Source organism: Eurypyga helias, unplaced genomic scaffold, assembly GCF_000690775.1.
Source record: "Eurypyga helias isolate BGI_N326 unplaced genomic scaffold, ASM69077v1 scaffold38725, whole genome shotgun sequence".
NCBI lineage: Eukaryota > Metazoa > Chordata > Aves > Eurypygiformes > Eurypygidae > Eurypyga > Eurypyga helias.
This window is the reverse complement of record NW_010254053.1, coordinates 1,157-25,380: the sequence shown is the minus strand read 5'-3', so window position 1 is coordinate 25,380 and position 24,224 is coordinate 1,157. Positions and strand designations below refer to the sequence as shown.

Below are 24,224 nucleotides of genomic sequence, written 5' to 3'. Positions count from 1 at the left end.
CAAACAGGTACTGAAACAGTAAATCCCCTGGAACATTTTCACATCAAAAAGAGTAGGAGCAGAGTAGCTGCAGCTTGCTGTACAATTAATGCCTTTAGGTAGTGAGCAAGGACAACTGATGTCTTACTGCTGCAAACAATTCACTTTTATTCCTGAGCTACACATTGATGTAATTTAAATGAAATGATTAATAAAGGCCTGGTGGGCACTTGTTGAGATTCTGGTTAATTCAGATAATGGGGAAAGTACCCTTTTTTCCAAAAAGTCATCTGTATACTTCTCAACTGTAGTGAGTTGAAAAAATGTTTTCTCCAGTGCACCTGACCTTTGCCATCAGTCAGAATGTTGGTTATATTGCAGTCATATTTAGCAGGTTTTACGTGCAGTATTTTTAAAGGAGGATTAAAAATACGCAACAGCTTTTGAAGATGTGCTAGAAAACCACCCTGGTGTGTATCCCTCTCCAAAGGTTGAACTTTGGCTACAGTTTACTTATACTGTGATTTAATAAAGCATGAATCAGGGTGTGATCCTGTTCTCCCATTCTGCCATTCGTTAGCCTAGTTAAACCCAATCCACAGGACTTCTGTTCCCATTGCTACCACTGGTTTCTTGAATGATGGTGATGCTTCTCTATGAAAAAATTGAATAGCGAATATTGGTATGGGTTAGACCCAATGATCTTAAAGGTCTTTTCCAACCTAAATGATTTTATGAGTGTATGAAAAACAAAACCAATATTTATGTGATTTTAATACAGTAAGACAAAGTTTCCAGGATGTGTATGTCTGGTGCGGACAGCAGCAACATTAAGGGCAAATGTTCGATCTAACATAATTCACTGATGATGCAAAATTCTGAAATATGTATGATTTGGGGTGTATCATGCCATTGTTTCCTAGTAGCAAACTAGGAAACCAGTAGTCTTTAAATTTTTTAAAGCTTGTCACATATCCCACACCATTTGCCTCTCTCTCTATTCGAGGTTTTAAAAATGAGATTCTGTCTCCATTAATCTTATCTGTTTATATTTTAAAATTTTATTTTCTGTGGTCTGAACATGACCCTCAGTATCTGAGCCAGTAGGCAAATTACCAGGTGCCCTGGGTCATGCAGCGGATACTTGCGGTTATTTGTTCTGGGTTTTCTTTTCTTCTCTTTCATTGCTGTTTTTTCTTTTCTTTTCTTTTTTTTTTTTTTTAATGACTTTTCCATCCTGTCCTTGAAGATCAGACTCAAAGACTCGGCAAAAGATTGAATTTAACTTGGCTGAGGTGGCGCGATCTTTCATTTCACACTTTGGATGCTACAAATCCTGGTCTGTTCTGGGCCAGCCATTTGTTTAGCCAGAGAACACTTCTGTCTGCTTTATCATAATATTTTCAGAAATTTTTTAAACATCTCCAGGAAATGATTGTGAATCATGCCATCCAACTCCTCTATTGATGTATTTGCACACAATTTTCATGTCTTCTTTTGCACCTGTTTCACCATATAACCTTACGAGGGAGTTACCTCTCCAGCAGACACGGAATGCAGCCAAAGCAGCAATTGTCAGTCTCAGATAATTGCATTTCTGGTAATGAAAGAAAGCCTTTTAATATGTTTTATTTTGAGAGAATGGTTATAATGTTTATACTAACCTCTGTTTGAAGCACATATTTATAAACCTCATAGGCACCCTGCTAAGACCTTCATGGAAGAATATGTACTCACATTATTTAGCATCGTTATTTAGTCTGATACTTGAGTAAGGGTGGGACAGCCGGGGAAAAGAAGCCAATGTTCTTCAACAGTGAAACAAACTGAAAGTGCTCAAGTTAAACTGAGGATTATGAAGAGGTCAGAAATTGTGAAATAGCTGACTAATGAGGTGGTGGAAGGGCACAGAAAAATGAGGTCTTGTTATAGTTTTTAGTAAGGTCCAGTTCTGGTAGCCACTAGGAAAATAAGCTGAAGTAGTAAATAAGGAATAAGGAAATTTTTAATAAGTACAAAGATTATACATTGATTGATGCATTTTGCATATTATGTGTTTTTCTGACACACAGACCACTGAAAGAATCTTCTTTTTAAACAATATGATAAAATCCTGTTCTCTTAATGTGAAAGCCCAGCTTTACACTAGGTCTGTCCTTAAACAAGTGAGCATGTGAGAATGTACGAATCCCTGTCAAGATTCAGGGTGCTCTATCTCCTATGGATTAATTTTATGGCTTAATTTATCAGTATTAGGTTTCTTGAAAATCTTTCTGTATCTCTTTTTCTCCTGTTCCAAGCAGATCCTTGGTTTGCACAGGCACTGGAATTCCTTATGTGCCTGATACTACTCAAGGGAATGATCTCAACTCTAGTTTGAGAAAGCAAATAAGTATAAACAGGAAACAGGTGCAGCATAGGTTCCTTTTTTTGAAAAGATGCTGAAAATCTTTGAAAGTCATCCTAAGTTTCATGCTAAGTGAGACTTCCCATCTCTTAGTTTGAAAACCATCTGAGATTTACCATGCTGCAAACATAATTCAAGCTTGATGAAACTAATTGTCAAATGTCTCTCCTTTGTCTGATGGTCTTTGAACATCATTTGTCTTGTCCAAACAACAGAAACAACTTCTAGCTAAAATTTTATTATTGACTGCACGCCTTGCCATATTTTGAATAAGTCCGCTGCAGGACAACAGTGGAACTTCTCTTATTTTGATAGTAGTCATCAATCTTCAAATAAATCTTTGAATAAAGCGTGTATTGATTGTATTAATTGGTCTAAATGGCAAGTTTTCTGACCTTCATGTGAAACTGTCTATAGTGGGTTTAACTTATGCTTAAAAGAGTGACCCTTTCTCTGCAGTTTATCAAGAATTCATTGTTTTTACATCAGTGTATTTCTAGTGGATGCCACAATCGTGTTTGTGGATCATGCATTTCAATTTCATAAATAAGTTTGGAATTTTATATTATTTATCTCTGTTCTTTAATAAGTCTAAATGAATGTAGTTAACAAGGACATGTATCGAGGATTTTAATTCATTCTATGTTGCCTGCAAAATTCTCAACTAAAATCTTCAACAAAAAAGAACACTTAATGCTGATTAAACTTTTATTAATTCTTATGAATTAAGACAATCCCTTCCTTTGAAGAAAGCAGTTCAGTAAGATTTGACATTGAACATTATGTGGCCTGAAACACCAGTTCAGTGGACGAATAAGAAAATATGAAAAGCTTTATTTACTTAATTAAAAGACAATAGGTTGTTCATCATTATTAGCTGATATAGACAGGTTTTAGCAGTTAAACTGTGTACAACTCATTTGATTCCATAATACTGCTTGACTGTAGATCATTATATTCTGGGATATTTGCGGCATATTGTCAGATGTATCACATGTTTTAATAATAGATGAATATTGAGGAATGTAAATAATTTGAGGCTATTCTATGCAAGCCCAATTCCAAGTTGTATTTGCTTATTTCAGCATTACACTGAATCCATACATCATTGTATATATTTACCCTATCTTGTGTTCTATAAAGATAGTATTTAGTATCATAACACATCTCTTTCAAGATACATAATGAAAATGATGTCGAAATTGGGGAAAATATCTAATGCTTTAGTAGAAAATGTAGGTTTTAATAATTTTTCCCTTATTATGTGCCAAATTTCTGAGGCACCTGGGAATGAAATTTAAAACATGCTGCTACAGAATTTATACATGAGAACAATCTTGGGATTTTCTTCTTAATCATTAAATAGGATTTATAGGTGTTAATTGGAAATTACAGCAGTGCTTCCCAGATGAGCTAATTTCTAACAGAGGAGAGTCCATAGGAAAAACTAGAAAAATTGTGAGATAAGTTTAAAGGAGTTTGGTCTGGAGTTCTGGGGAGGTGAAAACTTGGTAGAAACTGTATACAAAATCATCACCAAACTTACACACCTATTTCAATTTATATATGAAGCCACTGTGTCCATAATGGGCTGTAATCGAAATATATGTCTTTTTGTGTTTGCTTCTTATTAGAACTATAGTACAAATTGGGCCTCTGTAAAAGCACTGTAACTTAACAGCACCTATCAAAGGTCCAGTCACAGTACTTGTGTGTCAGTCACATGCCTCAGTCAAAAAGGTATGTTTTCAAAGAGATAGTTTTGCTAACATTAATTATGCAGCAGCTGGGAATATGACTTTAAAAAAGAAAAAAAAGTGCATGAGACACACATACATACTCTTGAAAATCCAAGCAGAGAGAAGAAAAATAGTGCTGGTCCCATCTAATACATTAAAATGTTTTGATACTTTTCTAAAACTTACAGTGCCCCTACATATGCAGTCCATCACTTGTGTGATAATAATTAAACTCATCATAATATTTTTCCTCTTTCTTTAGACATCTGCTGGTTTGCTGGGGATCTTGTGACTAGAGATGTTGTCAACAAAAGTCCCAATGCTTAACACACTTGATTTCTCAGAGTTATTTTCAAATAACTGCTATACAAAATGGAAATTGTAATTAAGTCCTAGACTTTTGGAGAGGCTAATAAAGTTTGTAAGAGTGTTTCAGATTAGGTACACCTAGTTGATTGTAAATGAAACCCACAATTAAGTGCTTCAGTTGTAAGTAACAATGTTTTTTCCAGACAAAAGAAAGTGGTTCCTGTAGCCCGGCTCCTGTAGTCCATTCCCTGTAATCACTGTGTTGGCTTTACTCCTTGGGTGATGGAACAGAAACACCCTCCCCCAGTAGCAGTTTCCATACATGTTCCGACAAAGTGTGGCCAGCAGGTCGAGGGAGGGGATTCTGCCCCTCTACTCTGCTCTGGTGAGACCCCACCTGGAGTGCTGCGTCCAGCTGTGGAGCCCTCAACATCAGAAGGATATTGACCACTTGGAGCGAGTCCAGAGGAGGCTGTGAAGATGATCAGAGGGCTGGAGCACCTCTGCTATAGGGACAGGCTGAGAGAGTTGGGCTTGTTCAGCCTGGAGAAGAGAAGACTCTGAGGATCCCTCAGTGCAGCCTTCCAGTACCTGAAGGGGCTACAAGGAAGCTGGGGGGAACTTTTTACAAGGGCCTGTAGTGATAGGACAAGGTGTAATGGGTTTAAATTGAAAGTGGAGAGGTTTTGATTAGATAGCAGGAAGAAGCTCTTCCCGGAGAGGGGGTTGAGGCACTGGAACAGGTTGCCCAGAGAAGCTGTGGCTGCCCCATCCCTGGAAGTGTTCAAGGCCAGGCTGGATGAGGCTTTGAGCAACCTGGTCTAGTGGAAGGTGTCCCTGCCCATGGCAGGGGGGATGGAACTAGATCTTTAAGGTCCCTGCCAGCCCAAACCATTCTGTGGTTCTATGATTCTATATTTGCAGGTTCTGGCAACTATGGCTACTGGGTTTATTTTTTCATCACTTAGGTGAGATTGATTGATCTGTTAGTTACAGAGGGAGCTACATTTTAAACAGCTTTCAGATCCTGTTAGATAACTACAAGGAAAACAATTTTCTGCAATTTGTAAAGAGTTAGAAATGTGCAGCCCTCCTTTGGCTGGACCTTGAGATAAAAGCTGGTGTTCCAAATCCTGTTAAAAGAGCTGACTACTTGTACTCAGCACACTTGCAATGTTTCTCTGAGACTTTCGATTGCACCAAGGAAGTCATTAATATTGCAGCTCTTCCAGTGCAAAGCCTTTTTACTCATTGACCCTGAAGTGTGTAAAATCAGGTAAAATCCAAAAATATCCAAATAATCTATACCTAAACCTCAACCTTTCCTTATAAGCCTTAGAGGGTTCTGCACGCTCCAGTAACTTCTGTCTCTGGGAAATGAAAAATTGGCGCATTGCAGGAAAATATAGGCTGCGTTTTTCTTTGTGAGAGCCTCAGCTTTAGCCATTAAGGACAACTGACTTGATATAGGATTTTGATGTCTCATTTGATGCTAGAGTTTGTATGAGAAAAAATAAACTTTTCTAAATAACCAGAGTGAAACTGGATATTCCGCCAGCTAGTAACTCCTTTGGTGTTTTTCAGCTGAGTTCCACTGGCATTTTTTTCTTTGCCTCATTTCTTTTTTATAATCTTTCATGCCCTTATTCTCTCCTTGATTTTTAACGGCATCCAATTCAGCTAGCTACACAAGTAAACTGGAATACAAATACTACAAATAAAACCAAACTCTGCTATTGTGCTTATCATCCAGTGTCTAATTAGCTTCTTTTCCCTACTTCAGAAGTAAGTGAAATGATATGAATAGTGACTGTTTGGGATTAGGAGACTCCTTTCCTAGAAAAAGTGCATAAATTGAAACAATGACAGAAATAGCAGAGTAGGTTGTTTCAGAAGGCAACACTAACATTTGACACTGAGAAAATTTCAAATTTTAAACTTATTATATTTGTGATAGTATACTATTACGAATAATGTAAAAACCAGCTTTCAATCTCTGCCTTGTGTTTATGTTTTTGTGTCTGACTTTGTCTTTTCCAAGTGGAAGTGAAGATCTGTCATGTTTGTATCAATGTCCATGGTTTAAATTTATGGCATTTAAATTTTGAATGCCTGGAGATCCTGAAATCTAGTAATTTGCGATTAAACTTAACAAATTTGCCCATGCTTGCAAAACAAATGAAAAGTTTTATTTCATAGGGTACTGGCACTGAAATGCAATGAAATTGTGTAAGGGATGTGAATCAATCTGCCTAAATATTTGCTGCTTTAATGCACCCTGAATTTATGGGTGTGCATATTGAAATGAGGTAATTATTTTAAGTAGCACCTAGGTGTTTTTAGCTAAAGAGACTGTGGAATTACACTTCCTCACATCATCACTAGGTTTGTTTGTATGGGTTGAGTACACAGCACAGGCTGCCAGAGGGCAGAGGCAGCAGGAAGGAAGCAAATGCCAGTCTTGTTTTTCAGTTCTGCTGTTGTGGGGAGGGAAGGCAGGGTGATGAATTTCACAGTGCCATGAATACTTGATTGGAGTGTTCTTTAAGGTGGATTATTTGAATTTCAATCCCTGCAGTTTATGAGGATCACAGGCTGAGAGGGACCTCTGTAGGTCCTCTAGTCCAACCTCCTGCTCAAAACAGTGCTAACTTCTAAGTTGAGTGAGGTTGTCCAAGTCCTTGGTTAAACAAGCCTTGTAAATCACCAAGGTTGAAAATTCTACAGCACCTCTTAAGCAATTTCTTCCTTTTATTATGAAGAATATTTCTCTATAGCTAACTGGAATTTCTTCTACTGGAATTTCTGACTGTTGCTGTCATGGTGCACCTCTGGAACTGGTCTAGTCCAACAAGCACCCCTCAGGCAGCAGAAGACAAGTTAACTCTCCCCTTTTGCACCCACAAAAAAGTCTGTTCCTCCACTGGACTTTTCTGTTTTAATATATTTCTTATCTCGTAGGGCTCAAAACTAGTCTTGTTATTCCAGATGTATCCTCACGATGCCGAGTGGAAAGAAGTCACCACTTCCTTTGCCTGCTGGCTGTGCTATTGCTAATGCAGCTGAGTGTGTGGTTTGTCTGCATTGTTGCAAGGACATACTGCTGACTCACCTTCAGCTTTTCCCTCACATCATTTTCTACAGAGCAGCAATGCGGGCGGACGGCTCCCAGCCTATTGCAATGCATGAGCTTATTCCCTCCCACATACCTGGGCCTATTTGTCTCAGATACAAAAAAGCTTCTGGTTATTCTGGCTTATGTAGATTCACAGTTAAATTGCTGTATTCTTTAAGAAAGAAAAAGACTATCAAAACTTCAACTTACATCATTATAAGCATTAATTTACTTTCTGTTGAGGATTTCACACTTATTAGAATTACAACTACCTCATAGCAAAGAGATTATTGGACCTGATGATCGTAAAAGTCTTTTTCAACCTAAATGATTTATGATTTTATGATTTTTACACAAAAAGGTTTTGATAGCAGTTGATTTTGGCTATGTGACCAGGCAATTAAAAAGGCCTTTGGAGTCTACAACTTTGTACAGCAGACTACAAATATTAGGTATTTTGCACTATTTGGATGTAAATGGACCATGGCTGAAGCATCCCATTTGATATAAAAAACAAATCAAAGAGTTGCTGTAGGTGTCAAAAAATTAATTCACTTTTACCACTATTACAAGGGCTTAATTGATTAATTCACCATTGCCACAGTTTTTTTTTAGATTATAAATATTAATTTTTTTTTTTAACTAAACATACTCTCAGGTAGTTGTTTTCCAATGTTGGCTGTAGCCAGATGCAGGCATGCAAGTTCTTGGATTTGGAGTTCTTGGACCTCCTCTCCTTTCAGAGGCTTCCTCCTTCCACTGTGGAAGGAAGAATCCTTCCTTCTACCAAAGCTTCTTGGTAGAATTCTGTTATGCATCCTTCTTGACGGCATCAATAGAAAGTTGTGCTGCTTTGATTTCATACTAATGTGATTATCCAATAATTGAAGTAAGGATTAAAAAATCTTCTGTATGTGGGTTTTATATTATTTATCTGGATCCATTTATCTCTGCAGTGAATTTATCATGACTGGACTGACATGTCCTTTGGTGTAAATTAATACAACGACATTTGTACTTTGAGATAAGGGCATGCTAACAGATGGGTGAAAAGAAGTTTCCTTTGAATATATGACAGCTTTTCAGCCAGCTATTTAAAAACAGATGAGACCCAAATTCTGCCCTGGTTATGATCTTGCTGTATGATAATTTCAACAAGGTCACAAGACTTTCTTCTCTGTGTGTGGAGGGGAAACTGTTTTCATACAGAATATTAGTCCTGAAAGAAATAAGCATTCTATTTACACATATAGAAGAGGTTTCAAGTCTTCCAGGAAATCTGTTTGAAAACTATTTACAATATTAGTATGCAAATTATATACTACACACTAAATGAGAATCTTGCAGCAGAGTGCTCTGACAGGCATTTCACTATTTGAACTATGGTAGTCCAGTTAAAAAAGCAACACAAAAAGAAAACACAGCTGGATGTAATTGTATCCAAACACATACTTATTATGTTAATGGGGGCATGCGAATAAAATGAGATGTTGTCCAGCAAAGGTTTTCCCACAAAGACTGTGTTATTTTAGCAAAATGATCAAATAATGCAAGCTTTTGTGTTTGTTTTAATTGAAAAGATGTTTGATATTTATTCCTAAAACTTGACAGATGAAGTGTGGCAGTACCAGAGAAACAATAAATCCCATCTCGTATCAAGTATCATTTTAAAAAATATTCTTCAGTTGAGAAGAAAACATGAAGTGTGGCCCCAATTACATTAGGTACTTCCAGTGATACATTTTAAATCAAATTATGAGAATGATAATGTGTAGCAGTAGTGATATGTGCGTTAAACTCCTATTGTTACCCCATGTTGTCAGAGTGGTTGTACACCCTTTAGCTGCCTTCCCTTTCGCACTGAAGCTTCCTGATGCTTCCCTGCCTCTCTCTTCCTGCTGTTGCTCTCCTGTCTGCTTCCCTTCAGTCGTACCTTGATCCAGGTTCTGCCCTCTCAGCCCCTCGTGAGTGCCCCTGCCGAAGCATGCCACAGGAGCTTCGCTGCAGCATGGAGTGGGGGGGTGGTTTACATAGCTGGCTGTCAGTAAGAATCCACTAGGCACTGTAGAAGGTCAGCACCAGGTTTGGTTTCTTTCCAGCCAGCAAAAGCTTCACCCTAGTTTCTTTCCTAAAAATCTTCCAGATTTTCTTGTTGTGTCCCTCGCATCAACCTGTACAGCTCTGGCATCTAAGTTACTTGAGCAACATGCTAGAGCTGTTCATACCAACTTACTGCTGGTGGACTTGAAATCTTTGAAAATAAGGGGCTTCAGATGGGGTTTATGCCTTTTTTTTTTTTTTTAATTTTCCTCTCCATTTTTAGGACATGCTTTTAACAAACCCTAGCTGAAAACTAAACAAATAACAGTTTGTGCCTTATGTAAGTGTGCCTGCTATTGAAATGGTTGCAGTCAAGGGTTGTAGATATTATTAAAAACTCATGTCTTCTTCACTGCCAGCTGCTGCCATAATCCTAAACTAGATGAACTGTTTTATTTTTAACTTTATATCTCAGTATACTGCCCTGTGAAATTCCTTTCTGCCTTTAAATTGATCATCATGCAGAATTTTATATTTTTCAACCTGTCATTGTCTTTGAGAGTTACAGGTTATTCTGAGTTAAAAAGCTACCACTTCTGTTCACAAGCAAAAGGTGTACCTTCTCAAATCTAGCTCAATAGGCATCTCCTATGCAGGCTTGAAAATATTAACTAAGTGCCTATTTTTATTCTTAGTGATGAGGAACTATTTATACTGCAAATGTAATATGATCAAACACACATTAATGTATTACTTTAAAATAAAAACTTGTTGATTAATTTTAAAATCATACTGGATAAAAAATGTGGTCAGTTATTTAAATTATTTTCCAGAGGCAAAATACCATTGGACTTTTTAATTAAATGTATTTGTTTCTTGGCTCTACCTATATAAGTAACATTTAAAAGTTTTGTCTGTGAAGATGTACAGCCACATCAAGCAATTTGCATTATGATAAGACTGAAAAACTTGTATCATTAGTGTGGTAGTAAGTCTACCTTGGTTGTCTGGCAAGTAAATTCTACATCTAGCTACTCCCATTAAAAGAAGCAACCTACTTTCACTAAAAATCTGCTCTCACTAGAGAGTAGGTTTTGTATTTCCCACTCTCAGTGGCAAATGCAGTCCCACTGTAAATGTAATCAATAGGTTAAATTCACCTGAGTGCGTAACACTTTATTATTAGCTGTTTCCAGCAATAGGTAAAGAACAGATTTCTGCACAGAGTTTGCACTTAGAGGAAAGTGCCAAAGGAATATGAATTAGGAGGAACTAGAGGACTTGTGTCCTTTGGGATGCTGCAGAATTGTGAGAATGAATCTTTGAAGGCCAAATCACACATTGACAGTCATTCTGTTTAGACTGCCAGCCTCCCGGTTAGGTTGCTGAAGCCTGGTTTGGGTGTTTTTTCTTTTCTGAAGAAACTAATCCCATTTTGGCACTTTTTTTTTCATCTTAAAAAAACCCAAACAAACAAACAAACAAACCCCAGCCCAAGATCATCTTTTTAAAACTGACCCAAAACCAGATACTTCTGGAGTGAGCCTGGAGTTTACAGCTGAGGTGGGTATTGTACAATTCTATTTACTTTGTCTCATTAGGACAACCATGCTTCCTAGAGGAATAGCTAGAATGCACATTGTGTGGGTTCCTTTGAAAAAACAGAGCAGAAACATGTGATTCGTTTCTGTTAGCTGGAGAATTTATTTTATTTCAAATTCACGATGTCATGGGCTCTAAGCCTGTGGTCTTCAGTGTCTCACTCCAAAATTCCCAAATAGTGCCAATAGCAATTTAATCTGAATCAGTACCTGTCTGTGCTGCAGGTGTGTCTTTTGATACGCATTTGAGTATTTTCTGCTCCTCTGTACATTGCTTTCAGTACTTTCAGCATAAAGATATACCATTTAAAAAGTCCTAAAAACCACCACAGAGTCCAGCAAACAAGCCTGAATAGCAAAAGATTCTCTCTTACAATAAGCCAGACCAAATGGTTCTTGAGCAGCCACGGTAAAGAGAGTTAACTCTTTCACAACTGAACCCAGCACAATATCTCAAGGAAAATATTATGGAGTTCCTTCACAGATTTCACCCCTGTGCTTTCCTTTCTTTTTCTTTTGATAGCCTGGATGTGTAAACACTACTGAGGTGGATATAAAAAAATCTTCAAGAATGAGAAATCCCCATAAAACAAGAAAGGTAAGTACTGTTATTATATCAAAAGTGGGTGGTGGAAGTAATTTATAACATGAAGTTCCGTAGTTTCTTAAAACCCTTTTTTCTTACAGCTGCAAAGAACAAATACATGAGCATATGTTATTATGTCATAAACTCTTAATTAGTATCAACAAATAGGCTAATGCTAAGTAAATGTTATCACATAAGAAAGGCTTTGGAGGAATATATGTGAAAATAAAATTCTTTTTTGCATGATTTATTCATATTGTTTATCAGATTGATTAAAGCATGTTAAAATGTTTCTGTCAGTAATTAAGGAAAAAAAAATTAAAAATGCAGTGTAAAGTATAACAGCAGTTCTTCTTGTGTTGGTCTTAATGAAAAGTGTGTCTCAAGTTTACAATTATGCCCCAAATGGATGACCAGAATTTGTGGAGAAAATTAACTTCATCTAAATTAGGATCCAGTGTAGGCTCTCTAGGGACATATAGATAGATTGGAACAACACTTTCTTTCAAATCCTTTGACTGATAATGTGGATTGACTCCAACCTTAAAATACTCCCTTTGAGGTATATTTTTGTGTCAACCCATAGAAAAATATGTTTTAAAAAGGAAAGTGAATTTAGAGAAAGTTTTAGCTTAGCTTATTTATAGTAGTGAAAGGTCCAGCTTAGCGTAATTTATGAAGCAGTAATTGTAAATCTGGGAGTCATCCAAATAATCCATTGTGATAGCCTACCTTTCAGGATACTCTTTCTTCTTTTCCTACCGGTCATCTCCACTTACTGTAATAGCTGTCTTTCAGTGTCACACATGCCCCACCCCCCCTCCCCTTCATGTTTAATATGCTCTTAATATAGAGATGTAATAAAAGTAGATCCTGTGTTCTATGACGTTGTCTAGGTTCTATGGGATTTTGGGAGTCTTTATTTTACACCATGGTATAGAAGCATGATTTTATCTGAGTGCATGGCTTATTTGCAGTTTCTTTAAGAAAGGATGATCTTGGCTAACTTCTTGAGCACGCTGTACTAAAATGTCACAGTTACTATGGGTATGCGTAGAAATCAGTGTCTGAAAGCAACTATCATTGTTCCATATATTTTTGTGTAGTCTGTCTATGGCTTACAAAATGACATTCGAAGTCACAGCCCTACCCACACACCAGTACCAGAGACTAAGCCACCCACAGAAGATGAACTACACCAAGAGGTTTGAAAAATAACTAAAACCATGTTCTTTTCAATTACCTTTTTAGGAAAGTAGGTGTTAAACCAAAATTATCATAATTGGGAAATATGTTCAGAACAGATGTAGCAAATGTTTAGTAAACCTTTTCCTTGTTTCAGGATACATGGATTTAAGTATGTAATTTCTATTAACACTAATGAAGCAAAACCTGACTTTTTTTGTATCTTGAATCAAACAGTTAAAGGCAGTTCGCAGCAAGCCGGTTAGTGGGTTCTTTGTATAGCTAAGCCCATTAGCCCCTTTAGCAATAGACAGCTTGCTCTTCCTTTCAACATTGATTCAAGGTTTGGGGGCATACTTACCTCTCCAGGTATTCATGTATGGGTTCACACTGTATCTACTGTATATGCTTCATTAATCTTTCCTGAGGTGTTAGAATTGGGAGAAGGTAAATGTTTGAAGAATTAGTAGTTCTCTTCAAAAATATAAGAAAAGGCTAATTGGATTTCTGTTGATGAGCCTTTAGGGAAAATGTTATATTGGATTCTTTCTTTGTCTCTGTATGGTCTTTTCTCTTTGATGGAAAATTTCATGTATTTTAGAACTGCACTGGTGAACAGTTGTTTTAACTCAGATATATTTCTCTACTGTGCCCTAGGATAAATTAAGGTTAGATTACAGCCCTACTAAAAAAGTTATGGAAATAGACTTAAGCAATGAGTTACTCATAACACTCTTCGCCTTCCTTTCTTGCAGATTAAGCACTGGCAAATGCAATTAGACAGGCATAGATTAAAAATGTCAAAAGTTGCAGAGAGGTAAGTATGTTGTCACATCTTCCGTTTTTTCAATTAGACTGATAGCTATTAGGAAAATGTCAGTATGAAATAGCTCCAGAGAAAGAGAGGCAAGGGAGCTCAGGTGTCATAGAGATAACTGATGAGAGTTTACTTTAAATGGAGATGTGAAGTTCTTTCACTGATAAAAGATGGCCCAGGTATTATATGATACATTTCTGATAAACACAAGAGTCACTGAAAGAGACTCTGACCAGGTGCTCACAAGTTTCACCTTGCGTTGGCCGGGAGGCTAAATGGAAATAGGTCTGGGGTTACCGTTTTGTTATTTCAAAATGCAATCACTGACAAAGCAAGGGAACTGATCGACAGAGCTGGCTGAGTGAGGAGCTCAGTGCTTGAACAAAGTGGATCTGAGCTTACTTCGTATCAGAGGATGTAACACTAGTAGGAATATTTCTCCAAATAAGACCAAAATTTATCAGGAAGGGGCTAGAAAGCAAAACAAAGACTAACTACAGCTTAGACAGAGAAGAGGCAGAGAAACGGAACGCTCTGTCTTATACATCAAATACAGAGGTAGTGAAAATTGCAGAAAATTGAGCAGCATAAGAGTTAATGAAGGAAATAAGACAAATAAAAGATGGCTGTTCATCCTCTTATACCTTTGTGCTTGTCTGTCTATTTATATATGTGTATGGATGTATACGCATACAACATGTATAAATATATTTATATTTATAAAAAGAACAGGTTAAGAATTTATGTTGGCTGAATAGTAAAAATGGAATGCAGACTAAACATAATATAAATAGGAATGAAAAGAAGGAATATTTGTTTTCACTTATCAATAAATTTTCAATAATTATGAGGCAAAAGGAAACAGAAAGCAGGAATAAGGGCATGTGAGATGTAAATTACCAGAATATAAGCAAAGTTTTTTGAGTGTGTTGAACTGGGTCACCAATTCATGAACACAGAAGAATTTGGAAAAAAAATTGGTGTTTTTTGGAAAGCAATAAACTTTAAAGTAGTGCCATGAGATTAGGAAATCAGAAAAATATTAACTGTATTTAAAAGACAAAAAAGGAATCCTAGCAGCTGCAGGGCCAATAAGTATGACCTGAATCGCATGAAGTGTTTTAGAACAGATTTTAAAGGAACTGATAATTCAAACCATAGGGGTGTAAAACATTTTCCTTTATGAAAGCAAATGTTCATGGAAAGAGGTTGCTTGATGAAATTTATTAGTGCTTAAAGGAACACTAGAAGGATCTATGTGGAAGTATTAGAGAAGTTTATTTTATTTCAGCTCTTGATAAATGTGAGCCACCTCTCCTTCTTCACGGGTCCACTTTGAAGAGGCTTTAGCAAACCTATTTTAGCCTCAGTTTGTAGCTGACTTCTGAGTCTGTGCACACCTGGTTACCATGGTTCAGTTGATGCAAGGTAACTGGTTAACTAGGGTAGCCTGATCAGGTTTCCTCACCTTCTGACATGGCATGCTTTTGTTTTCCTAGTCTATTAGCTTATACAGAGCAGTATTTGGAATACGATCCTTTCCTTGTGCCCCCTGATCCCTCAAACCCTTGGATATCAGATGACACCACGTTCTGGGAACTGGAGGCAAGGTATATACTTTTATTTCTTCTTTTGGGTTAAGAGAGTATAACAGACATTCCTTGAAATGTGAAGATTTCAGACAGAGGTATTGCAGGAAAGTAATAGGCAGAAGGGCAATGCAGTAGCCTTTTGGTCTATCCAGCTTCACCGTTTTGTAAGATGGGAAGAGCTATGGATTAATAAATCTATGTGCAAAGTTACAGTAACCAGTTTCCAAGGTTCCAATGTGGGGAAGAAAGACACCTTTTAAAATCTGATAACATTCCTGTTTGGAAGTTCTTATTCACCTGTGTAAATGCACGCGTATTGCCTTCATCCTGTGTAAGTGCTAGCAGCCTGTTGCTCATCTCTGAAAATTGCACAAAAATGAGCAATCTGGAAGGTGAGAAATCTGTGGTTGGACTTCAGGTCTTAGTCTAAATTATGAACACAGAGAATTAGAATACTGAAGTATTGCTGATTGTGGGTTCTGTTGTTTTTCCTTCTGTAGCAAAGAGCCAGGACAGCAGAGGGTGAAACGATGGGGATTTGGTATGGATGAAGCTTTGAAAGACCCTGTGGGAAGAGAGCAGTTTCTCAAATTCCTGGAGTCAGAATTCAGTTCAGAAAATTTAAGGTAAATGAGAGGGACGTTATATTTTAATAGCTTGTAATATACATTGGGTTGTTTAGTTTGGTTTTGGTTTTTTTCATTTGATACCTTTCTTTTTCATTTTTTGACCACTTCAGAATTTTTCCCATGTCTTACTTTTCAGAATGCATTCATGGACATTGCTGCCTGATCCCATATTCAGGATGAAGGAATGATTCATATAGTTAGCAGAGACTCACATGATGTGTACTTTCCCATTCATATCCAACTTTTGGTCAAACTACTCATGTAAGAGCTTTTCTCTCAGCTCATTTTATTAAACAGGTTTAAAACATTGACCCAGTTGAAGTCTGTTCAGTATCTCTTATTAAGTCCAATATTATGAAAATTTTAACTGAAATTGAAAAAGAGAAATTGTTTAAAAAAAAGGAAAGTTTTAAAATTAAATTTCACTGAATTTCCCTGTTAGTTGGCTTTCTGGGGATCATTGATCATTTGAAAAACTCCACTAAGATTCAAGTACTGATGGATCTGACACAACAGAAGTACTGTGACAGCTGGGTCTCAAATTCCTCACTCATTACAAAACTGAAAGGTTCTACTAAGTGTATGAAACTTAGTTTTGTTGGTCTTCTTTAAATATACATGTACCGAATTACTTTTAAGTGAGGGAGAACAATTAATTGATTTTTAAAAAATGCTAGTCAAATGGCTAATAGCATGTTTTGTTATCACTGATCCAGAAAGTCGCATTTCAGTAAGAATAATTTCAGAGGGATTCATAACAGCCTTTCTGTAGATAAGTCATGCTGTACATAGTGCAAAAGCATGTACATCATATTTTTCTCTTTATTCCATCTTTTTGTCAGATGTCATCTCTATCCCTTCCCATTCACCAGTTGCACAAGGAATATAAAATACTATTTGCACACCTTCTGGAACTCAGAAAATTCTAAACTACTTTGTTTCTGTGCCAGTTCTCACTCTGAAGTAGTGTAGCAAACCCACTCATACTAGAGTTACATTTATGTAGCATCTTACAAGAGGCATTTAGCATTTTGTGGTGTTGATACAGAAATGCTGAGTAATTGAACAGACCTCCTTGTTGTTAATTTGTCAGCAGAATAATAGGAGACAGACCTCTCTAAGTTGCTGAGCATGTTTATACTCAAACATTGAACCTTGCTTCACAAATGTATCTTACATACTCTAGACTGAATGATGTTTTCCAACTGACTTGTTTGTCGTTGTGCCTCTGGAAATATGGCTTGACCTGTATATGTATGTTGATAACTTTATTAGTGACAGATACAGGTGTTTTTAATTAAAAAATCCAAGTGGTACAATGAAATTTTTAAAATCAGAATAATACCAAGTAAAGAAAAGGTATTTTTTTTATTTAAAGAGCATCCTGGTAATTCCTTATGCAGAGCAGCTGTTCAAACATGAAACTATCCAGCCCCAGTGTGTGCTGCAGTTTCTATGCTTTTCTGTGATTAATCTGTCTCCCTGCCAACTAGACTGTTATCCACATAATCCCTAGCTCTTTCTTCTAATCCTATTTACAACACTAACCACAAGCAAACTGCAAGTGACTGATCCAGAAAAATTCCCTAGAGAAATTTGTTCAGAGCTGATTCCTTGACATGCCATCTACTCTTCTGTCTCTCTCTCCCTCTTTCTTATATTGGCATTATAAAATATAATATCAGAGCAATGGTGAATAAGAGCTTAAAGGCTGTTCCTGGGAAGGATCAGGCAAGGGATCAAACTTGTGCTGAAAAGTTGCTTTCTGTGATGATTAACTGAAGGAAAACTCTCTCACAAGCTCAGAATTATGTTTATGAATTCTTGAACTGTGGGGAGATCAAACCACTGTTAGGCTCACACAGTATAGTGAGGTTAGAAAGCAGGAATTTGTGGTTTGTTGTGTATGGGAGTCAAAATGTTATAGATCACAATAACAGACATGGAAAGCTTGATGGTTTCAAGCATTACTTCTGAATAATTTTAAATGTAAAAGTCCACAAATTTCTTCACTCACTTGTTAACCTTACTATGGGAATTTTGGGGTTTCGGGGTAATTTTGGGGGATTTGACAGCCACCTTGAGAAAAAGATGTATTTCCACCCACATTTTCTCACTGCAACAAAGTGAACTCAGGTCAGTGGCTGGCTCTAGTACTTTTAAAGATCTGATCATGATAAAATTTACAAGCACCATCAAACTGACAGTGGGATAGTCAGCTGGGACCCTGGATTCAAGCTACCAAGCACAGTACACAGGATACAGATACCAGATACACTGTTTCTGTTCAAGTGTGATTATCTCATGTAGCTAAAAGTCCCAGTGTTGGTGTTTCATTAACTTGGATGGAGAGTGTCTAAGCTGGCTGAAAATCTCATTCTTGGTGCTTATAGATCCTGTCTTAAGAAACAGAACAGGGATGAAGGAACAAGCCCTGAGTTAAAACTAAGAACTGTGCAGTGATTAGGAATGCAACCAGAGCTCACCTTTTTATGCTGTATCTCTCTGCATTTTTTCTTTTTTTTTTTTTCTTGTAAATTTGGATTAGTACTATGTCACTCTCTAAAGGGATGTTGTAAAGCAGAGCAAAGAAATAAAACTGTCTGAGCAGTTCTGTCAGTGCAGTATCTTCATCACAGAGTGACTGCAGTTTGCTAACACCCAGGTTGGATTCTGCACTCACCTAATGCAGGCTATGACTTGTAATGACTTGTTACCATGCAGATTTTTTGGAGGGATCATTTTGCATGAGGCTCACTGCACAGAGCAAAGAGTTAAAGTAACATATGATTGGGATAATAAATTTATAGTATTCCCACAGCCTATTACAAAAATCCTGACCATTGTTTAAAATTCACAAGACTTAAATTTGAGCGTGATCCAGTACTACCGAGCTCGGTCACAAGGCTGCCCGAGCACTGAAAAAGGACTTTCAAAGAGAGTGAGATAGTGAAATGAATCTTACTGGAATGTGGCACCTGGACACCTAATTTCTTTCATCTCTGTAGAAAATCCCCATTCCTCTCCATATCATTCCTTTCTCTGTAGAATTCTTTAGAAAATTAATATTCATATGCTGACTGTACGTTTGCTCCCAGGTGGTTGTTCTGTAGGAACTGCAGCCTGTAAAGATCTAAATGGTTTCAGGCCTGCCAACCTGGAAGGCTGTCCAAGTCATTATGCAGTATTGCCGTAGGGGTGATCTCTGAGGCAGTGCTAAGACTGCAGAAGCCTCCTAGGTTAGTGAAGGGAGAATGGTGACAGGACATCTTCCATGACTGATGCACAGAAAAAAAGCTGCTGTCCCCCTTGCCCCTTCCTTTGATCCTCATTTATTAGTTTGCATAATGTGTGAGTAAACAGGGAAAAAGGGCTTTGAGTTCTGGCTGTCCAGAAAAAGAAGAGACAGACTGAGGATTTAACTAGATTTAGATGTTTTTTCTCAAAAAATTTTCTCTGTCCAACCCCCTGCAAGCTGAGGTTTTGTGAGGTGTTTATTTCAGACTCATCCATTTAAGTTGTTTTAGAAGTATTCTGTACTGGAGATAGCAGATTCAATTATGTCCTGAAAAATCCAACACATATACACTACTAAAAATTTGCAGTATTGCCTACAAACTGTTTCAGTCAGAGTGCTTAATTTTATGTTTAGCTTACTTCAGTGGTTCTGGTTATTCTCTTAATAACATCATAACAGTGCTTTTACTAGAGAAGAGGGAGAATGGTGCAAGAGGTTTTCTTATTAATTCAGCCTTTCACTGTTTTGCTCTCTATTACTGATCACTGCTCTTGATTACTTGAAATCCAAGGCATTTCTGTCTTCACTAACAGTGAAGAAGAGTTCTGCATGTTAGAAAGTATGAAGATTAATTAGCTGTTCTTGATGTCTGTCCTGCAGATCTGAACAGAAGTGTTGGTAATGACACTTTCCCACACAGTATGGGCACTGGTAATGTTTATCCTTCACTCTGTTGATTATGAAACCCTGGTTTAGGTGTTAATAACTTGACCAAAATTTAATCCTCAACTCTGAAATTGCCTGTACTTTATTTCTTATTAGGACTCAAGCTTAAACTCCAAGCTCCAGCAATGTTGCCATTTCCCCAGATGGGATGAGAAGGAACTAGTTGCCAGATTTAGTGGTTTTTCTCTGTGATTTTCTAGAAGACCTGCAGCACTACTATGTCTTTAAGCTTGAAGTTGTACTTGGCAAGAAGGTGGACTCTGACAATCAGAGAGAGTCTTTCCTGCCCCTAGAAAAATGTTAGCTGATTTTCTTCATGGAGTTTGTTAATGTTTTTTTTGCCTTTGCTGAAAATGTGGAAAGGCCTGTCCTCCAACTTGTGTCATATGCACTGGGTGCAAAGCCCATGTAATTCCCACTTCACTGTGTCCGCACTCTGCCTAAACCTCCTGTGTTTTGTGGGGAATCACTGCAGCCTTTCTCTCACTCTGCATGCCTCTGTGCTAAATTTAACTGATTAGCTTGATCTGGGATCTGCTGATGGCTGCATTTGACATCTAGGTCAGTTAATGGGTCAGAAGCCGTGTTGCAGCTGTGCTATTTATCTGGCAAGGCCACCCTCACTTTGAAAGTAATCCAGCTGGAGGACATAATCCCCCGATGTCTTGTAAGATGTGTTTTAGCTTGTCATGTGGTTGGATGTATGACTATCATACGCTGTACACTGTCACTCAGCTATACGTCTGGCTTGTGACCCGGTATGTGTCAGCCCAAATGCTAGGACAGAAGGCAGCAGTGAGGTTTACACCCAACTACTCAGGTCTCTGTTCAGACGGTACTGAGCAACTTCTACAGAGGGTCTCCATGGCAAAAGCAAACCTCTACCAACAGGAGATACGGTTTCATCTAAGGGTAGAAAGACTGAGCTCTCGTTCCTTCCACAAAGTAGCACTAAGCCTGTGTATATTATTGTCCAGTAAACACTGTTGGGTTTCCCCTCTCCTGCCCTGGCATATATTTACTGGTGCACACTGCATGCTGTTTGCTGCAAGAGTCTTCCCTTGCTCTGATCACAGCTCATGAGGCAGAGAGCTGTAAAAGGGGACAGGGAGCTCTTTTGATTTGAGGTGCTGTGCTGAGGTCTTGCAGATTCCATATCAACGTCTTCTGTGCTATCGGTTGCCATGGAATATTCAGAAAAGTTATTTTTGAAAATGCAAGAGGTGGCAACCTTATTTTTGGCATTCCTAACTTCACATATTTGACTTTAACTCTGGCTGGGAGAAGGGCAGGCATTTTTTCTTGAAAGATCTGTAAGTAGAACAAAATGTTAAAATGTGTGTTGGATGTGAAGTAACCTCCCCTAGACATAACATACTGCAAAAATCAGCATATTCTTCCAACTTTTACGGAGGTTTCTATATTTAGAACCTCGTGTTTTCAGTAGGGTTTTTGAATGCTAATGTTAGAATGGTAAAATCAAATTAATCTATCAAAGAGCTGGTGTTCAGCCCCTAAGGATGTGTCTATACAACCTGCCTATTCTGTGCTGGAAGCTGAATGATCCCCCTAAAAAGTTAAATTTATCTCCCATCTATCTCCCCATAATTGAATATAACCTACTATATGGAAACAGTTTACTTGCAAAAGAAAATAGCATCCTAAGGCATGTTTGCAGTGAATTCCAGAAGTATTGGCAGGATATAATGGAACAAACAATAATGTGACAGCTTTGAGCTAGATCCTCAGGATGTCTGCAGGGTGATAGAAAATGTGTGTTTACAAAGAACATCCTTCCCTTTCATTTTTCTATTCCTTACCTGACTTCAATACACATGAGTAATCAGTCAGTCCCCAAAGATGCATTTGAAGGGGTTAGCACTGCAGGATACATACTTTTAAATGCAAATATTGAAAACAGCTTAAGGAAACGAAAGTAGGTTGCCCAAATTTGACAATGTGAACTGAATTAGAGTTTGTGAGTTATGCAGTTTTTACACTTGAGTTATGAGGCCTCTACTCTTACTTCATTGCCACCAGATTCTCAGGATATGTTCCCAGGCTCTGTGCAGATCTCTGTTCCACTCACATTAGAGTTCGTGGAGATAAGTGATGCAATTTTTGAAACTGCCATTCTTTTCTTGGCACCAACTCCCTTGTTACCTTGGAGAAACACCTGTACATGATTATATTATCAGTGTATTTACAAAACTGGGACACTATTACTTCTCTCTCTCTTGGAGAATCTTGAGGGATCAGTAGACGCCAAGATTGTGCTTAGATACTATGGAAATTGAAGGATGTAAAAATACCTAAACCAGTCATCTCAGTAGAGTGATGCTGACCATAATGGTTTGTGTGCAATGAGTACGGGCTCCTTCCATCTGTGCTACAAAGGAATTTCAAAACAGGACTATGAAGGACTAATCTTCCTGGAAGGTAGATCATCTCAAGTGAAGAATGTCTTTTAGGAGGAATACTGTAAGGTTTTCTTTGCTATGCTTTACTGTCCTCTCTTAAGAGGTGTTGCAATAACTATGTTAGAATTTGGATTGAGGGAGGTATCATTTTGATTTCTTGGTGGGTCTGAGTACAGTTCCACTGTTCCTCTCTCCTATCCCACCCCTGTTTTACTAAGCTAAGAGAGCTCAGTTTGATCTCACAGGGTAAGCAGGGTGGAACTACATTTTAAAGGTACGCCCAAATTATCAGTCAGCCTTGTAAAATACAACTTAATTAACAGTTCCCTCACTTCAAGGTTCAGCTTATCTCTTTCACACGATCAGCTGTGTCAAAACAATAATGAAAAGTATTGATGGTATATATTGCATATTTAACAAAGTCAGACTTTAGTTGAGCTCTCAGGGGGGTGGGGACCAACAAAGTGTACTGCACTCTGCCTAAGCATGGGATGATAGTTGAATTTAGAATTATTTTGTGCAGTGAGAGCGTCTGAACACCCATAGAGGAAATAATGATAAGGCAATCATAATGGCAATTGAAAAGTGAATATCAAAGCTTATCAAAGCTAGCTAGCTGTGATCACAAAGTACTCAAGACCTTTTTGATGATCCTGGTCCAGAATGGGAGAAAGTGTAAAATGAAATGTCCTGCTCTGTCTGTGGCTGCTTGATGTTGGTTTGCTCAGCAGCAGAAGAGAGAACGGGCACTTCCATCCAGCATTTTAGCAAAAGCATGCATAGACATGCAATTCTGGAGAAAGAAATTAAATTACAGAGGGCAAAACAAATGCTTTTTCAGTTTATACATGATTTGTGGAGTAGTAGTAACAAAATTGCTGTTACACAGCTTATAGTTTAGCAGGACTCAGAGAGATTCATGTAGATAGCAAGAACATAACTTATCAGGTTTAGAAGGAATGTCAAAAAGCAGTAGATTTATAAGTGTTATACACCTTGTGGTTCAGGTGAAATGAAATTTCAGTTTAATTCCAGTTAAGTGGAAACCTTCCCTTAAGCAAGTTATCCATACATAAGTAATGAAGGACTTCCCACCCATCTCATGAGGAGGCTTGTAATAATTGAGTCTTAAGGTAGATTGATTGCCTGAGACACTACATCAGAGTGCTGATCCTAACATAAAAGCACAGATTTTTCTTATTTTAGTGTGTTTTAGATGAAGAATTCAGTTACTTCATTTTTTGTAAGAGCAAAGAGCATAAGCACTTCACTAATGATTATACTGAACTGGAAATCAGGATGCTGTGTTGTACTGTAGGTTCTGGTTAGCAGTAGAAGACCTGAAGAAGAGGCCTATCCGTGAAGTTCCTGCTCGCGTCCAAGAAATCTGGCAAGAATTCCTTGCTCCAGGTGCACCCAGCGCTATCAATCTAGATTCAAAAAGTTATGACAAAACCACGCAGAATGTAAAGGACCCAGGAAGATACACATTTGAAGATGCTCAGGTCAGTTTGCAATCCTGTTTAGGGACATTTGAAATAGAATATTGGCTTGTGAAGTCTATATACATAAGATATATTTGGCAATCAAATGGTAACGCTCTGTTTCCTAAAATGCCATTATGTCAATGAAAATTGGTAACATTCTTTATTTCATGAGGCCTGTGAATTATTAAAGCTCTTCATGGAACTTCAGTGCCTAGTCTTCAAGTGGGCTTCAAATAGAGCAAAGCGTACTGTGCAATGAAAATTATATTTTCATGTTCCTTTTTACTGAATTTTCTTATTCAGTTACATTAAGAGAAAAGCTCCCCCCACACACTGATTTCTAGTTCTCAAGAT

General features: G+C 37.6%; 1 protein-coding gene across 1 annotated transcript in view; it reads left to right on the top strand.

Annotated features, from left to right (window-relative positions):
- RGS7 (regulator of G-protein signaling 7) overlaps window positions 1-23,904 on the top strand; it is a gene marked incomplete at both ends in the record, with an annotated part of 51,469 nt that extends 27,565 nt beyond the window's left edge. The window contains 6 exons of the mRNA XM_010152877.1: window positions 11,714-11,788; window positions 12,883-12,981; window positions 13,717-13,778; window positions 15,278-15,388; window positions 15,871-15,996; window positions 23,702-23,904. Of these exons, the coding sequence (XP_010151179.1) occupies window positions 11,714-11,788; window positions 12,883-12,981; window positions 13,717-13,778; window positions 15,278-15,388; window positions 15,871-15,996; window positions 23,702-23,904 (676 nt within the window). The remainder of the gene's footprint in view (window positions 1-11,713; window positions 11,789-12,882; window positions 12,982-13,716; window positions 13,779-15,277; window positions 15,389-15,870; window positions 15,997-23,701) is intronic.
- Window positions 23,905-24,224: the final 320 nt, after the last annotated feature.